The sequence below is a fragment of the Pseudorasbora parva genome, chromosome 11 (genome assembly GCF_024679245.1).
Source record: "Pseudorasbora parva isolate DD20220531a chromosome 11, ASM2467924v1, whole genome shotgun sequence".
NCBI classification, from domain to species: Eukaryota; Metazoa; Chordata; class Actinopteri; order Cypriniformes; family Gobionidae; genus Pseudorasbora; species Pseudorasbora parva.
This window is the reverse complement of record NC_090182.1, coordinates 23,227,551-23,246,989: the sequence shown is the minus strand read 5'-3', so window position 1 is coordinate 23,246,989 and position 19,439 is coordinate 23,227,551. Positions and strand designations below refer to the sequence as shown.

General features: G+C 38.9%; 1 protein-coding gene across 1 annotated transcript; it reads left to right on the top strand.

The window, feature by feature from the left end:
• Window positions 1-7,783: 7,783 nt before the first annotated feature.
• Window positions 7,784-10,336, top strand: si:ch211-132p1.2 (proteinase-activated receptor 4). Its single transcript, XM_067456544.1, has 2 exons — window positions 7,784-8,039; window positions 8,956-10,336. The coding sequence occupies exons 1-2, from the start codon at window positions 7,940-7,942 to the stop codon at window positions 9,957-9,959; spliced, it is 1,104 nt and encodes a 367-aa protein (XP_067312645.1). The 5' UTR covers window positions 7,784-7,939; the 3' UTR covers window positions 9,960-10,336.
• Window positions 10,337-19,439: the final 9,103 nt, after the last annotated feature.

Here is a 19,439-nt window from a genome sequence, read left to right as displayed (position 1 = left end):
CGCGAAGCAGCACGTCTCTCTCGCATGGTGAGATCAGATCAGTGGAGGGAGGGACGGGGCCACATCACCATCATCTCAAAATGCGTATGCTGGGCCTTAATCACTTTAATACCAGTGGTAGCATTCGAGGCCGTATTCTTTTCAATTGGAAGGTCTATTGTTTAGACCTATTGTTTACAAAGGTCTATTGTTTACAAAGAGTGGTTTATGTATTTTATGTTTGTAGCCTATTTTAACATGACCAGAGCTGTTTTGTTTCAGTTTTCTACTCTGAAATATGTGGTGGGTAACATGTTGTAACATGTGAGTGGCAGATTGTTCACTCACTTAAATGATCATTAGGAACACCATAATACTGTGTTTGACCCCCTTTCGCCTTCAGAACTGCCTTAACTTTACCTGATCTTACACCACATCCCAAAATACTCTATTGGGTTGAGATCTGGTGACTGTGGGGGCCATTTTAGTACAGTGAACTCATTATCATGTTCAAGAAACCAAATTGAAATTACTCGAGCTTTGTGACATGGTGCATTATCCTGCTGGAAGTAGCCATGATTAGAGAATGGGTACCATGGTGCTCATAAAGGGATGGACATGGTCAGAAACAATGTTTAGGTAGGCTGTGGCATTTAAACGATGCCCAAATGGCACTTAGGGGCCTAAAGTGTGCGAAGAAAACATCCCCCACACCATTACACCACCACCAGCCTGCACAATGGTAACAAGGCTGGAAACATGATGGATCCATGTTCACATTCTTTTAACACCAAATTCTGACTCTACCATCTGAATGTCTCAACAGAAATCAAGACTCATCAAACCAAAACAGTCTTCAACTGTTCAATTTTGGTGAGCTTGTGCAAATTGTAGCCTCTTTTTCCTATTTGTAGTGGAGATGAGTGGTACCCGGCGGGGTCTTCTGCTGCTGTAGCCCATCTGCCTCAAAGTTGTTTGTGTTGTGGCTTCACAAACGTTTTGCTGCATACCTCAGTTGTAACGAGTGGTTATTTCAGTCAAAGTTGCTCTTCTATCAGCTTGAATCAAGCCCACATGACTGCTGCATACTGGATGTTTTTCCCTTTTTACACCATTCTTTGTAAACCCTAGAAATGGTTGTGCGTGAAAATCCCAGTAACTGAGCAGATTGTGAAATACTCAGACTGGGCCGTCTGGCACCAACAACCATGCCACGCTCAAAATTTCTTGACCAGGACCACACCCCTAAATGGATTGAAGCAACTGCCATGTGATTGGTTGATTAGATAATTGCATTAATGAGAAATTGAACAGGTGTTCCTAATAATCCTTTATTTGAGTGTATTTTGTCAGTAAAATACAATTATTAATCTTTTCTCATGGTTTCTCGATAGAGTTAAAGGGTTCGTTTACCCAAAAATGAAAATTCTGTCAATAATTACTTACCCAGTTTAAGATATTTTATATTTAATCCGGGAGCGTTCCTCCATTGAATGCAGGCCTGTTTAGGCCTACTGTCCCTTTCCAGAAAGGTAATAAAAACATCATAAAATTAGTCCATATGTGACATCAGTGGGTTAGTTAGAATCTCTTGAAGCATCGAAAAGAAATTTTGGTCCAAAAATAAATTCATTTTCTTCTTTATTTTCTTCTGTGTTTTCAATCCGCAAACAAAGATTTAAATGGTTATGAATCAGTATCGATACATGATTCGGATCGTGTGTCAAACTGCAAAACCATAGATATGTATACATGATAGATATGTATAAATATCTATGTGCCAATCTGCTCAAATCACGTGACATTGGAGTGGCGATCCGAATTCTGAATCGATGCGCTGATTCATAACCGTTTGATCCGTTGTTCGCGGATTGAAAAAACACGGAAGAGAAGACAATGCTGAATAAAGTCGTAGTTTTTGTTATTTTTGGACCAAAATGTATTTTCGATGTTTCAAGAGATTCTAATTAACTAACTGATGTCACATATGGACTACTTTGATTATGTTTTTATTACCTTTCTGGAAAGGGACAGTATACCGTACATACATTCAATGAAGGAACAGAAAGCTCTCGGATTAAATATAAAATATCTAAAACTGTTCCGAAAATGAACTTTTGTCTTACAGATGTCGAAAGACATTAAGGTAAGTAATTATTGACAGAATTTTCATTTTTGGGTGAACTTTAATAAATGTAGCCTTATAGCATAGTTCTAATAGAGACTCATTGTAACACAGTGTGAAGTTTTAACCCATTTTAAATAAACACAAAAAATAGAGAGGAAAAAAATTAAATTACATTAACATAAGAAATGTACTTTTGCTGGTTAAATAAATGTTCAGTGATATCTTCCAAAGAGTTTGTTTTTTTATTTTGTCACAATTTTTTTTTTTTTTTACTGATATTGCAACTAGTAAATACACTAAGTTTCATTATGCTGGTATTACCCTGCGTTAGGTTGTGCCTCGCTCACCCCTGTAAGCATGTAAGCGCGCATGTAAAGCATAATACAATTCTGATGGTCATAACACAGAGACAACTTCCATATTTGGTAGCATCATATACAGTGTTACCCCTAATTATCACCTATTAGATCTCTGGCTCTCTCTAGTGGAGGCCTTATAATACTACATTACAATAAATTATACAAACAAACATTGTTGTTCAGTAGTATACTCCAATAGCCTACATTTAAATCAAACAGCATTTCCTACTAAATTTCCCCCATGCATTTTATAGATCTGAAATGTGAACTCTGACATAATTTTTTTATTCCCATTAATAAGGAAAGTCTTCTGTACGTACATATTTTGTATAATTACAAAAACTGAATTATTTTTAATAGGCCTACTCAGTTTTCTGCTTTACTTATGAAATTAGTGGAAATGAAAATGATGAAGAAGGAAGTTTCATGTTTCTTCAGCTTCAGTGAATGCATGGTTCAGCATTTGGTTGCTGTAAGACTGAGATAGTGAACAAAGCTGATGCGTCTAGACATGATAGGGGTGAGCGGGCACATAGTTTAAAACTCCCCCCATGCCAGGATGTCGAAACTTGGTGTATTTGCCATACATCAACACTATTTAGAAAAAAAATGCTCCAAAATTAATATTTTTTGTAAATATTTGTAAGATATCACTGAAGATGTATTTAACCATAGCAAAAGTAATTTTTTCATCTCTGTTTTTTGTGTTTATTTAAAATAAGACATCTGATATTATTTGAATCTTATATCTGTTATTTAAAAGTTGAGCTCGTTCTTTAATGCTGATCTAACCAGCAGAAGACACAAGCCAGGATTAAATCCAGGTGGTGTACCTTGTAACACCACATTACAATGAGCCCATATTAGAAATATGCTATTATATTCTATTCCTTTATGAATTATATTGAGAAACCACAAGAAAAGAGAGTCAATGTTCAGAAGTTATGTATCATTATCATGTTGTGAACCATGCTGTATAGCTGTGTTTTGCAATGTCATTATTATTATTTTTTTTTAATGCCATTATTTTATTTGAAAAAGTTAATAATTGTGTTTTATTTACATTTTTTTTCTGTGGATTATAACAGATAACATTTTCAGCTGTCATTTGGTCATGTTACAATGTGTCATACTGAACGACAACCTGCAGAAATAAATGAATTAACAAAAATAAATAAATATACAAATAAATTAATAGATAAATAAATGTAATAATAGGAAAATAAATAATAGAATAATCAAATTGATAAAATAAATATTATACATTTTTAATCAAATTTAATTTTGTATTATTTCTCCCTTCATTTATTATTTTCTGCTTTTATACATTTTATTTTCTTATTTTCACACACACACACACACACACACACACACACACACACACACACACACACACACACACACACACACACACACACACACACACACACACACACACACACACACACACACACACGATGTATAATGCATTATAAGGAAAATAATACAAAATTTAATTTGATTAAAAAAATATTTTATTTTATTTTATCACGTTATTTATCTTCCTATTATCGCATTTATTTATCTATTTTTATATCTGTATACAAATTTATTTAGGTCATTCATATATTTTTAATTCCTGCAGGTTTGGTCCTCCATACCTCTCACATGTTGGAGCATGTTGTCACCGGTTGTCACATGTCCAGTTTTTTTACGGTCTATGGGTGCAACCCATGCGCCCTCTAGCGTTCACGGACTACATTTACACTCTTAAAGGTTCTTTATTGGCATCGTTGGTTCATGCATAGGTCTACATATCAACATAAAACTGCTGTTATTGTAATTTTTGAGATAAAAACGACTAATACCTAATACCAAACTAATACCTTATGTGTAGTGATAGTGAATTTAAATATTTCAAGAATTCGAGATTTAATTTAATTTTAATTATTTAAATGACTTTGAATGTACAACCTTTTACCATTACTTAATGCAACAACATTTTCTACTGTTATTAGCAGTTGTTATAAAATAAACTTTAAATGTTTTAATGGAACAAAGTGTTATTATTTTACTTCTCAGTCTTTCTCTCTTTTTAAAGGAACTAAGAAAAGTCATTAGATGTAGTCGGTAAATTCTTTTGACCAACAACCCACATTTTCCCATAGCATACTCTTTCATTTCCTCCCAGTAAGATCCAATCTCTTCCTGTTTAGCACAAAAATGCTTTCATGGGTATAGAAGACATTTCAGAATGTTTTTACTGAGTAGGCTAGCCTATAGGGTGGGAAGATTACTTTTAAAATGTATTTCACTACAGATAGCCTACTTTGAAAAGTTAATTGTTTTGTTATGTATTTCGTTATTTTACAACTCTTTAACTCTTTAGCCTAAACAAAATAACAAAAATGTACACATGCAATTCTGAGAAAAAAACGTTATTGTGGGCACAAATACATCAAAAACTACTTTGTTACAAACTAAAAATACTGGCTCATGAAATGTAACAAAATAAAATACTAGCCTACACACTGATGTGAAAAATGTATTTAAATAAAATGTCTTTTTTCTTTTTCTTTTTTATATGATTAATCATACATTCATGCATTTGGCAGACGCTTTTATCCAAATAAGCGACTTACATTGTATTCAAGGTAGGCCTACACATTTTACATAAAAGATAGAACATTGTAAAAAAACATTTTACAAGGTAGCCTACACATTAATCTACACATAATGCAGGGATGTGTGTAGACTGTAGGCTAGGCTACTGTAAGAGCTGCACGATGGGTGTATCTTGTAGCACAGGGTGAAATCAGTATACATTGACGATTTGAGGGAAATATAATACAAATTTAATATGAAATGGCGCTCTGTGGCGCAGCAGAATTTCAAACAACTTCCTGAGTCGCTGCGGACAGGCACCGAATGCCGCAACCGGTGTGTGTATACTCAATGAATGTGTTCGAATTTTAAAGGTCCACTGAAGTTGTTTAGACTGTCAGCCTTAAAGTTATGAATAAGCTGGTATGTTCCAAAACTATAACAAAATTTGCATTTAGGAAATATGAGCATTCAAAATTTACAGTCTCTCACTTCCGCTAAAACGAATCTCAGATTTTAGTGACATCATCGCAGACTTTACTTTGTCAAATCTTCTGTCCAATCAAAATGCTCTCTAGAATCTAAAGCCCGCCCCCTACGCTGCTTAAGCGGTGGCTTCATGGTATGATAAATGGTACGTCAACACATTGAATAATGTGGCGCGTTTCAAAGCACTTCAGTGGGCCTTTAAAGGCGTGGCGCTAAGCTTCGCACTGGCCTTAAAGGGGTCGCACACCGGACATAAAGCTCTGCTTAACACCCGCGAAGATTCGACTGTGAGATCGATGGTAGAATCCGGCTCTGCATATTGATGCATCGAATCTTCGACTATTCAGGGTCACCCCTAGTTTAAAGACATAAAAGTGCATGCAAAAGAGACAGTGTTATATTACACTGAGAACTACGCCCACTGGAGGGGAAAGTAATCAGTGACAGGATATATAATCGGGCATAATCACTCCTCTATGGATCAGTCCAGACCAAATGCCCGAGCTCAAATGTTGTGGGCGGGGCTGACCCAGCTAACAGGGACGTTCTCTTAAAGTTATCTCAAAGTTATCAAAAAAAGATTCTTGCAGTAACATTATTAGAACGTTGTGCCAACATTATTTGCTATTGATTAACATAATAAAAATGTTAGCTATAAAATGTTATTCTTACATTGTTAGTGGAACGTTTTAAAAACATTACTACATTAAAAAAGTATTAGTCATTACAAAGTAGTCATACAGCTTTTTTCTTAAACTTCAGATACATAATTTGTATATCCAGTGACAACTTAATGACACTTAAATGCTATTTTTGTTAATATATATATATATATATATAGTGTAAAGAAAAATTCAAAAAAAGTTACCTGGTTGCCTTAAAAAAATTTGAGTTCATTGAAATACATTTTTTTAGTTTTTTGAGATTCGACAACTTTTATTAAAATATTATTGAAAGATTTTGTAAGCATATTGGGTGTGTGTTTTATTTCTGATGACGCAGTGAAACATGCCAAATAGTGCTATTTTCATGATTTATCAAATTTGTTATGTAGTTCAGATACAATAATATTTAAAGTTTCTATTTATTAAACAAATTTCCTTCATTGTATCAACTCAATTTTTTTTTATTTCAATAAACTCAAAATTTTAAGGCAACCAGGTTACTTACTTTTTTAAGTTAAACCAACAAAAACCAAAAATTTTTTTACAGTGTGTATGTATATATATATATATATATATATATATATATATATATATATATATATATATATATATATATATATATATATATATATATATATATATATATAAAACGTTATTTAACGTTATTATAACCTAATGAGAACGTTAATACAACATTTCACAAACTGGACATTTTAACGTTCCGAGAACATTCAGAAAACGTTTTACAACGTTTATAACCATTTTTTTTTTTTTTTTTTTACATTTATAACCTAAAATTGCTAGCTGGGGAGTTTGGCTGGCCTTCAGGCTAGCATTTCGGTGTTGCAGACAGCGTGAGGCTGCAAGGAGTTGTTTTTAGCAAGTTATTATGTATAATAAGTCTTTTTAACATCAAGCAAGTCACATAAGTAACAGTAGTAGCGTGCCCAGTCTATTCTCTGCTATGTGCCAACCTAAAACACACTATTCACAACGTTGAATTAGCCTATTAAAATCATTCAGATAGTGTGTGCCATTGCGATATGCATATCACAATATGTACATTTGCGCTAATTAAAATGCTGCATATTCTGCAATGGGTATGGAAGTTACGAGAAGAAAGGTATTGTATAGGATGCATTTGCAGTGTCAGAGTATGAGAATCACCAATTGTTGTTTACATGAATTTCCCATTAGGGTTTACATTAATGTCTGAATGAAATAAATGACATTACAATTCAAATAAATTACTTTGGTAATCTAAAATACTTTGAAATACATGTTACATGTATTTCATTATGCCCATAGGCTTTTTATGTTTTCCAAACACCCTTTACCCGCTTAAAGCAGGAAGAAAATATGTAAACAATCTCACATCTGTTTAATATCCTCACAAACAGAGAGAACGACCGAGAGAAACTCATTGATTGGTCTACATACAGTGAGGTGAGTGTAGGCAGCATGACTGTATACATTTTTTTTTCAAACAGAGAAAACACAGAGAGAGAGAGAGGGAGAGAGAGAGAGAGAGAGAGAGAGAGAGAGAGAGAGAGAGAGAGAGAGAGAGAGAGAGAGAGAGAGAGAGAGAGAGAGAGAGAGAGAGAGAGAGAGGGGACTATATCTATAACTTGACCTTTTCATAGAATCAGAGAGAAAACTAAAGGGAGGAAAGAGTTTGAATATCTCTTTCAGACTTATAAATATAGCTTATTTTAAACCTTTTCTTCAGTACTACCATGATCTTTTTTGTAATTTCTCGATTGCTTTTTGCCTATCTCCTTCTCATTGGTCTTCACATCTCATCAGCTTCAGAGGCAAAAGTCTCCAACAGTCACAGTAAGTCTTTTCTCATTATATCATAAACTTTTAGATTATAACATTAACATTGTGTTTTGAGTGTCTTTGACTTTGGTGTGTTGACCTTTCTATCAAAAATATATGCTAGCTACAGAAAATATTATATAGCCTACAGTAATTATAAATACTAGCCTACAACGTTGTGTGTATATAATTTAGGTCAACACACGCTACTTAAAAAAAATGTAGTCGGGCTAGTGTGGTGCAACATGCAGAGACATGAGATTCAATCTAACAGATCTTGATTTGATCACATTCTTTTGTTCCCGTTGCAAGTAGGCTAAGTAACCAGATTAGATCGGATAAATTAAACGTGAAGTAATAGTTAGCCCAAAATATAAATGTTGTCATCATTTACTAACTCTCATGTACGGATGTCCTATGGAGGCTCATTTTACCTCATAAGAAAAATAATAATAATCACAATTATGAAATAAACAAAACAGGATTTTATGTTTTCTTAAAGGGATAGTTCACCCCAAAACGAAAATTCTGTCATAATTTACTCAATATGATGTTGTTCTAAACATGTATGAGTTTCTTTGTTTTGTTGAACACAAACTAAGATATTTTGAAGAGTGTTAGTAACTAAGCAGTTTCTGGAAGTCAATGGGGACTAGCAACTGTTATATAAAATATCGTATTTTGAGTTCAGCAGAACAAAGAAACTCATAAAGGTTTAGAACAACTTGAGGATGAGTAAATGATGACAGAATTTTAATCTAAGAAGAATTAAGAATTTTAATTTTGATCTATCATTTTAAACAAATGTAGGAACCCATAATGTATATTTGACTTGACTGCAAAACATTCAGTACTTAGTTATGCTTGTGATTGATATCTGGGTTGACCTACATAGCGATTAAAATAGTCTTTTTGTTATCCTGTCTATCAGAGGGGAGGAGCTTTGCTGTGGTTAATGGTACACTATCAGACGACCACGTGGAGCAGATCCAGAACTATAGGACTGAACTAGTGGTTCCTCTTCTCTGCCTCTTTGCCTTTTTCATCGGGCTTCCCACAAACACATTAGCCCTCTGGGTGCTGGTCTTGCGAACTAAAAAGCTCCCTTCCACCATTCTGCTGATCAACCTCACCACCTGTGACCTTCTACTACTCCTGGTGCTCCCTTTCCGTATTGTCTACCACTTCCAAGGCAATAACTGGACATTTGGAGAACCATTCTGTCGAATTGTAATTGCGCTCTTCTATGGAAACATGTACGGCTCAGTGGTATGTCTGGCACTGATCGCTGTGGATCGCTATGTAGCTCTCGTTCACCCTTTTGGTGCCAAGACACTTCGTAGTAACAAGAACTCAGTCTACATGAGTGTTTTGGTTTGGATAGTGGTTGCAGCTGCTGCCGTGCCTTTGTTAATCTCAAAACAGTCTTATGACATAAAGAACCTTTCAATAACAACCTGCCATGATGCACTGCCTTCAAAAGAGCAGGAAAAGTACTTCCTGCCGTACTTTGCAACTCTCTTCTCCCTCTGCTTCCTGCTTCCACTGCTGGTTGTGCTGTTCTGCTATTCTGCGGTTTTACACACCCTAATGGCTGAAGGCCAGCGTTTTGCCCACGCAGTTAGAGTGACTGTGCTGATGTTGATGGTTTTTATTGTTTTCTTATTGCCTAGCAATGTTCTCATGCTGTTGCACTACTCCAAATCGGACTTTGCAAATAATGACCTTTATCTTCCGTACCTGATCACTTTGTCTCTCAGCACCTTCAACAGCTGCATTGATCCTTTCATCTTTTATTATGTGTCTAAGGATTTCAGAACAAGGTTATGGGAGGCTCTCAGATGTTCTGGGTCTGATTCAGAGTCCTCCTCAGAGTCTAGGACAAAGATGACCTTACTTTCAGTGGTGAGCAAGACTGAAGGATCTTTAAATTGAGAAACAGCTTGATTGAGAGGTTTGCGTAACAGTTATGGAAATCAGAAGATACAAGGTTATATAACTCAAAAATTCTAGCGTGTATTAAATGACTAATACTATAGAGTGTCTGTCTAGCTGTCCATCCGTTAGTCTGCCAATCCACAAATATAATATACCATTAGTTTAATTTCCCCATTCTTTCCCTTAGTCTTTAGTGATACAGGAGACATATATTTCACAACACTTCCAGTTTATTGCATGAAGGTACACTGTATGCTTGCAAAAAATAAAAATAAAAAATGCAAATGCTGTAGAGATAGATATTCAGCAACTCAGCTCAGCTCAGTTTAAACTATTAGAGCTTCTGCCGATGCAAAATTGGGTTAGAATTTTAGAACTGTTAACATTTTAAATGTTTATTATATTATATTATATTATATTATATTATATTATATTATATTATATTATATTATATTATATTATTGTATATTATATTATATTACTGTATATTATATTATATTATATTATATTATATTATATTATATTATATTATATTATATTATATTATATTATATTATATTATGTCAAACAATTATGGTCAATCGTGCATTTCAGTGGTATGTTATTTCCAGATAACAAACGCTCATCCGGGTACTACGAGTTATATTATCCCTTACATATTATATTATATTTAGTAATAACTTTAAAATAAATAATATATGGAATATATAACTGTAAATTAGTTTAACTGTGAACTAAAAACTGAATAAATTTAATGGATTCAAACAGTGGAAGGCTAATGCACATGTCAACCATGAAGTATACAGTATAGTGGACAGTACAATTGTGCTGTAGTACAAACCATTGAATAGCAAATGTCTTTTTTGAGCCTGTTTTCTGCAATAGAAGACTGCATGAGAAATAATAGTTTTTTTTTGTGTGCACACATTTCATCCGCAACCATCTAGCTCTTATGTCAAGAAATGCTGATTGCTTTGTTTTTTGTTTTTTTAAACTATCTATGTATATGACAGCCATGATGTTTATTTGAGTGTATATTTGAACAGCATCTATTGTTTTATAAATCTGACAAATCTATTATTGTAAAATGTTTTAATTTGCTTTGGTTTGAAAAAGTATTTCACCCTCCATGTTAACATTAAAATCACATTAAATGCACTGATAACCCAGTATTTCATGATTGTGTAGCCTTGCTTACCTTCACTGACATGCTTCTTCTGAACTTACATTTAGTACTCCATTTAGTGGACAATACTGATCTCTAGAGATATTTATACATCTTGATATGACCAGGTATGAATTGAAAACTGAAAAACTATATCACACATTATACATATTTAATTACTGTATTTGAATGTACAATGTTCAAAAACATTTATTTTTATTGAATAGTGATGGAGCACAACTGTAAAAAAAGTATTGTATGTCCACCATAGACACACTATGATAAAGCATGAACCTGAGTAAAGAATTGTATATATGCTTTTAAAATCATCTGTCTCTCTAAAAGAGTAGGCTTTCCTGTAGCTCAAGTAGTAGAGCATGGTGCTAGCAACGCCAAGGTCATGGGTTTGATTCCCAGGGAAAGCAAGAAATGACAATAATGTAAAAATGTGTACCTTGAATGCAATGTAAGTCGCTTTGGATAAAAGCGTCTGCCAAATGCATAAATGTAATGTAAATGTTTTATGGTATAGACTGTCAAATACGAAGCATAAACACACACACAGATGAGTGTGTATGTCTTGTTTGTTAGACAACAGTTAATGTGCCCTGCTTTGACTTAGCACCAAACTGTCCTTTGATTTTATTCTTCCTCATGCCTTTGAGTTTAAACCATATTTCTAAACCATGCTGTCTTTGTCCTGTGACTATTAAAAAGCAGGAGAAACAGAAAAGGAGAAACACGAAATATTTGGCCAAAACGAAAATGACAGTTGAACTGATTCTGTGTTGTGGTTTATTGGCAATCAGATTGCAAAAATTCAATGGCACATTGTTCGACTTCTACATTACAGGTACCAACTTCTCCTTACATTACAGACTTTTTTCATGAGCCACAAACTCTTTGTTGTCACGGCAACGATTAATGACATTCCTAAAAATCTTTATTTGTTTTATTTGATTTCCTACATTCAGTGGTTAAGGGACAACTCCACAGAATTTTTAAGTTTATCTTGATCGTTATACCTTTGTGAGTACAATCTATAGAAAAAAAAAAAAAAAACAGATTGGTCCTTACAGTTATTACAGTTAATGCCCAGAGCCCCCACTCAGCTAAAACGGCAGTTATGGGGGCATAGACGTAAAGGGTGTCTTTGTGCCTCTTAACAGACACAAAATGCAATTAAAATGTCTGTCCAACATGAACAGGGCCCTTACATGACAATGAAATGAGTTTAACCACTTAGCCATTGTTTAAATTCACCTAAACAGTGTGTTAGACGGCTAGCTGTATCTCGTGCTGAAGTCCCGTGGGAACTCAGCGGTAGCCGGAAAAAAGGCAAATAGTCCAGTTGGGAAGAGCGTTGTGTGTGTAAAGCATGATTATTTTATTACTTCACATCTTTCCTCAAGCCGTGTGTGCCTAAATGGAAGGATAACGTCTCAGGTTACGCATGTAACCATGGTTCCCTGAGAGGGAACGAGACGCTGCGTCGAAACGCTACGGGAACACCTCTGCGTGATTGCGTCATGAAGCATTAGTGAAATCTGTCCAATAGCGTGGAGATACGTCATAGGAGGGTGACGTCATCGACCAGGAAGCTATAAAGCACACCCGGGCCAAACGGTCATCAGCTTCTGAAAGAGTTGAAAAAGTCGGTCACAGGCATGCCGGGAGTATGCTGCCGTGCAAAGGCAAAAGGCCGTAACTTCGTTTTTGGTCGAAAATGAGTTATTGACATTTTTGGGACTTTCAAGACCTCCTTTATCATGTGGATAAATATCGTTAGTCAATTATGTTGTTTTTTCGAGAAAATTATGGATTGTCTGAACAGTAACTTCCAAAAGCCCAGGAGAAACCAAGGCAGAACACCGTAACAGCAGTTACCGCTCTTTGCCTTGGTTTTAGAACACTCAAACTGAGTTACGGTACTCTGCCTTTGTTTAGCCATGCGTCTAAATTAAGTTACGGTACCGACATGCAGTTATGGTGTCCCGCCTTTGTATTAATGTCTATTAAAGTTTGCCGCGTTTGAGTTACGGTGTAGCCTGTGTACTGTCATACATGTTTTCATAATGTAGAATATTCTCTCAGCGCGCTGTCAGGCAGTCTGGGGCTGCCCACTGCACGAGTGTGTGTAGGCTACTCGAATGCAGTGACAGCGTGCGACCATGCATACAATCAGTAGGCTAGTAACAGTTCGCAATTATATCCATATATCCTACCTTTTCTTGTAAACCCGATAAAATCCATGCCAATGAACGTCATCGGAGATGTTTAATCCACAAGCATTCTGAGAATTATTCCTGTCGTTCACATCAATCTAAAAGTTGTCCTTTTAGGCTTGGCGATTTTCATTCAAAGATGTAAAAGTATAAGCTATGTAGCCCATTGTATCTTTTTTTACTAGATAAAAACATTAAAAACATATTGAAATAAATAATTACTCTGTTTAGCCTATGAATGGGCAATCCGATCCAGTCAGCGCTGTCATTAGCCAAAATATAATAGCGTGATAGCCAAACTTAACCCTTGATTAACCAGCGGCACTGTTTGCTATTTGTCTTATTTATCACATGCATTTTTACAAGATTTTTTATTTGTTCTATTTTTTTATATCTTTGCATTATATATGCAAATGTTTACTTATTAGAAATAATCTTATCTTGTTCATATAATTCAGTGTCACCTATCAACCTGTAAGTTTTGCTGCACACCAATGAAGATTCTCTTTACTAGAGGTATTGTGTCCTTAATAATAATAAGATGGCTATAATTAATTGTAAATCATCCAAAATAAATGCCATGATCATTAGATTTTATAAAGGTGTTACTATATTGATTTTGCAAATGGTGATCAGCAACCAAATATTGATATTATGGAAGTTACTGCCTTTTGCCTTGGCATGACTCCACATTTTTTGCAGACAATACAAAGGCAGAGTGCCGTAACTTCAAAATAGGGGTCAAAAGTCAAGTTTGAGTAAAAAAAAAGTGTATGTAGATAATTGTCATTACTAAAACATCTAAATGCCAGATTTCCAGTGTCCTACCTATAACTAATTTGGCTGGACAACAAAAAATCTTTAAAGTCATTTTTCTCAGTTCCACACTCCAGTGAGTTAAGGTCTTTTGCCTTTGTAGGGCAGTATGGTATCGCGACGCAGCATCTTGTTCCCTCTCAGGGAACCATGGTTACATACGTAACCTGAGACGTTACCTTTATCGAGGGAACTCGAGCTGCGTTGAAACGCTACGGGAATGAAATACCCACGTCGCCATAGTTCCAAATGTCTGTCTATGTGAACTACTCAACCCACAAACACCTGGGACAGAGGCTACATCTAAGTTGTAAAACCTCACAAACGTGTGCGGAGGGGACCACCCTGCCGCATCACACACCTCTTGAAGCGAAACTCCTGATATCAGAGCCAATAGAGCATACTCCTGGTTGAGTGGGCTCGGACTATCAAAGGTGAAAGCTGTCCAGCCGACTCTTATGCTAATGAAATAGCCTCGACTATCCATTTGCTCAACGTCTGCTTTGACGCCAGTTTTCCCTTACTCGGGGACCCAAAACACACGAACAACTGTTCCGATTTTCGCCACAGGGCAGCTCTGTGGACATACGCATCTAGGGCCCTCACTGGGCAAAGCAGATTTAGCCTCTCCTGGTCTTGGTCAAGGAACGGAGGCCGACAAAACGCCTGCAGCATTTCCGGACCTGCTATGTTAGTCGTGACCTTAGGAACATACCCTTCCCTCGGGAACAGGAATGCTTTCACCATTCCAGTTGCAAATTCAAGGCAAAGCTACTGACAGAGCCTGCAAGTCTCCTACTCTCTTCAGAGACGAGATAGCCAGAAGGAACACAGTTTTTAACGTGAGGAACTTCTCTGACACCTCTTCAATCGGCTCAAATTGGGCTAACATTAGGCCTTCTAACACTATGGCCAAGTCCCACGTAGGCACCCTCGAGCGTGCCGCAGGCCTCAGCCTCAACGTACTACGGAGAAAACAAGTAACCCATGGGTGTCTCCCCACTGAAGCATTCTCTATCGGAGTGTGGTAGGCTGATATAGCCGCCACGTACACCTTTAGAGTTGACGGGGATAACCCTGCGGAGAACATCTCTTGCATGAACTCAAGTACTTAACCGACCGGGCAGTGAACTGGGTTTAAAGAGCGGACTGTGCACCAGGCGACGAAAACTCTCCATTTAAGGGCATACAGTCTCCTTGAAGAAGGTGCTCTGGAGTCCAACATGGTTTCTATCATCTCAGTAGATAGACCCATTTCTACGAGCTTTAGATAGACCTAATTATACGAGCTGGGCCCCCTCAGAGGCCAAGCCCACAGTTTCCATAGCTCTGGGCGGGGGTGCACTACTGACCCCCTCGCCTGGGAGAGAAGGTCCCTCCTGACCGGGATTTCCCACGGAGGACCCTCGAGGAGAGACACAATGTCTGACAGCCATACTCGGCCCAGCCAGAACGGGGCTACCAATAACAGCTGGGCCCCGTCCCTTCGGACTCTCTCCAACACTCCTGGGAGCAATGCCAGAGGGGGAAAGGCGTACAGACGTAGCCTCGGCCACGTCTGTACCGTGAGGGAGTAAAATAGGGGACAGTGCGTTGTCTCTTGAGACGCAAACAGATCCACCTGAGCTCGCCTGAAGCGATTCCAGAGGCTCTCCACCACTTCGGGGTGGAGTCTCCACTCCCCCGGCACTACTCCCTGCCACGACAGGGAGTCCGCTGCTACATTCAGGTTCCCCCGGAACATATACTGCTCTGACAGATAACAATTTGTCCCGGGCCCAAATCAACATTCGATGCGCCAACTTCCACAACCGGCGCGATCCTAGACCCCCCTGGCGATTTATATAGGAGACCACCGCTGTGTACTAACACATGGTGGCCCCTGAGGTCTGGGAGAAAGTGCCTGAGTGACAGGAACACGGCCATCAGCTCCAGCTGGTTTATGTGCCACAAAAGCTGATGGCCGCTCCACAGACCCTGAGCTGAGTGGCCACTCATGACCACTCCCCAACCAGTTAGGGAGGCATCCGTCGTTAGCGTTAAGCGACGACAAGGAACCCCCAGAACTGGACCTTGGGACAGGAACCAAGGATCCTTCCACTTCACCAAGGCACGTAGGCAGTGCCGCGTGACCTTCATCAAGCGAAAAGGATTTCCCCTCGGGGAGAATCCCTTGGCCCTGAGCCACCACTGTAAGGGTCTCATGTACAGCAGGCCAAAAGGTATCACGTTGGACGCTGCTGCCATCAACCCTAACACTCTTTGAAAGTGTTTCACAGTGAGTGACTGACCTAGCCTTATTCGGTTCACAGTATCCAGGATTGCTTTTATCCTGGGAGGAGATAGCTGAGCTACCACACTTTTCTTTCCGTTTAACCTTAGCCCCAACATTCTCATATGGGCGAGGACAGCATCTCGATGCTGAACCGCCAGTTGTTCTGACTGTGCCAATATGAGCCAATCGTGGATGTAATTGAGCACGCAAATGCCATGGAGTCGCAACGGAGCCAGAGCTGCATCCACGCATTTCATGAAAATGCGGGGCGATAAAGCTTGGCCGAATGGCAGCACTCGATACTGGTAAGCTTCACCCCGAAAGCAAACCTGAGGAATTTTCTGTGCTGCGGAAGGATGGAGATGTGGAAGTATGCATCTTTAAGGTCTATTGTGACACACCAGTCCTCGGACCTGATCTGGCACACAATCTGTTTCAGCGTGAGCATCTTGAACTTAAGTTTCTTTACTGCCCTGTTTAACTGACGCAGATCTAAAATAGGCCTTAGCCCCCCATCCTTCTTTGGAACTATGAAGTACCGGCTGTAAAACTCCTACTTCTACATCATTGCCTCTTTAGCCCTGTCCACTGATTGTCATGTAGTAGTAAATGCAAGACGCCATGCCAATTTAGCAAAATTTGTTGTTAAAATTAGCAAGCTTTTAGATTACCCAGACAACAATCAACATATTTAACTACTTTTAAAATGTATTTGGTAACTTTTTATCAACTTGTTACCAACTTAAAGAGGAACAGGAAAAACCTAAAAATAAAAGAAAACATAATGAAACCTAACTGTGGTGAGGGGGGCGTGGTTTAGCGAAGTCTGTGACGGGAGAAAGAGTCAAAGGACGAGCGGCACGTAAGTAGGTCAAGTGCAAATGACGAACACCTGTCTCTTGTTGCAGTAATTGGCGTGGAGAGACAGGATAAAAGCCTGCAGGAAAGGAGGATCGAGAGAGAGAGAACCAATACGGCTCTGGGACTCGGGGACGCACAAGCAGAGAGGAACTTGAGAGGAACCTGTTGATGATTTACGTTTAGGTGCGATGTGCACCCTGTTTTGTTGACCGAAAGAATAATAAAAGAGAAACTCACGAGTCCCAGACATGCCGACCCCTGGGCACGCCACCATTTGGTCCTCCGGCAGCTGGATGGCCTGATCCAACGACGCCGGGCGGCAACCGCGCAATAAACTGCTCCAGCACCACTCGATTCACGATGTTATCGGCGTAGTTTTTGTCTGGCCCCAGCCATCTGCGGCAGGCGTCCTGGAGCTGTTGAGCCATCACGAATGGTCGGCTATCCTCCCCCAGTGTCAGCGACCGGAAGTGCTGATGATGTTGTTCGGGGGAGAGACCATCACGTTGAAGGATGTCCCGCCGTAGGTCGTCATAAACCAGGAGGTTCTGGACTGGCAACTGCTGGGCTGCTATCTGCGCCTCTCCCGATAGCAGTGGAACGAGGCGCATCAGCCAGTCCCGATGTGTCCACCCCCGTCTCAGCGGACTTCTCAAAGAGATCCAGAAACGCTTCGGGATCATCGTGGGGTCCCATCTTGCTGAGGGTTATGTGAGGGGGTGGAGCCGGGGTCGTTGGTGTTCCCCCGGTGTGAACCTCCCGGTCTAACCAGCTCCGGAACAGCTTGCAGTCCTGCTGCTGGGTTTGGATGAGCGCCTGGAATCTCCGTTCCTGCTCATCCCGGATCTCCAGCATGGCCTGATGTTGCTCCCGGTGCAGGCCCGCGAACGAGTGGATAACCTCCGCAAATGGCGATCCTGACGGGGACTGCATGGAGGCGGCAGAGGTCTTCTTCCTCCCCGGTTTTCGTCACCAATGTAACACAGTTCAGAGTGAGGTGAGGAAGAAGACGAGGGGTCGGCGTGTCTGGGACTCGTGAGTTTCTCTTTTATTATTCTTTCGGTCAACAAAACAGGGTGCACATCGCACCTAAACATAAATCATCAAGAGGTTCCTCTCAAGTTCAATCGTCAGTTTTTGGCAGTTCCTCTCTGCTTGTGCATCCCCGAGTCCCAGAGCCGTAATGGTTCTCTCTCTCTCGATCCTCCTTTCCTGCAGGCTTTTATCCTGTCTCTCCACGCCAATTACTGCAACAAGAGACAGGTGTTCGTCATTTGCAATTGACCTACTTACTGTTCGCCGGTTCCCGCCTCCTTCCTTCCGGGCTTCGGCACCAATGTAATTAAGTTTGTAGATGGGAAGGAAGGAGGCGGGAACCAGCGAACATTCAACAAATTTTATTAAATAAACAAAACGAAAGTAAACCGAGGGCAGCCCCTCACGGACGACTGCCCGCACACACATAACAAAACACAAACAAAACTCAATGTAAAGTCCAGGCCTGGCCCTCTCTCGTCCTTGACTGGTGTCGCTCGTCCTTAAGTGCCTCCGAGCTCCCTCATGAGACTCGAGACCGGTGTGGCTCGCAGGTGATGCTCCTTCGCAATCACGTCCCCGGTCTCACTCGCTCCTCCCATGTCTCTTGCTCGTTCACGTCGCCACACATACAAATAGCTATAACTATTCCCTATGTAGCCTATTGTCTTCCGATTTCGCATCAGACTCTGGGTCAAATTTGTATGGCTGAATTTTACCAGTTGCCATTTTTCAATCAGAAATTTTCAACAAAAAAATAAAATAAAATTTCTTACATGTAATGGCAGGGAAAATTATTTTAATATGCAAAACTGTTACCCAATCACATCAGTGGGTGTTTACTTTCAAGTCTTGAACGTAGCATGGCTATCCAAATAGTCAAAAACAGGATAGAAAAGAGTCTAATACTTCTGCTTTTTTAATGTAAAAATCTGACTAACATTGTGGAAGTCGGAGAACATTTGAACATTGTGTAGTTAATTTCCTCTTTAAACATTAATAAGGACTCAGTATATAGGCCTACTACACTTGTTTATACATACTAAGTTAGTGGTGAGGTCTATTAAATATATGCTGACTGGTGAACATAATGTATAATC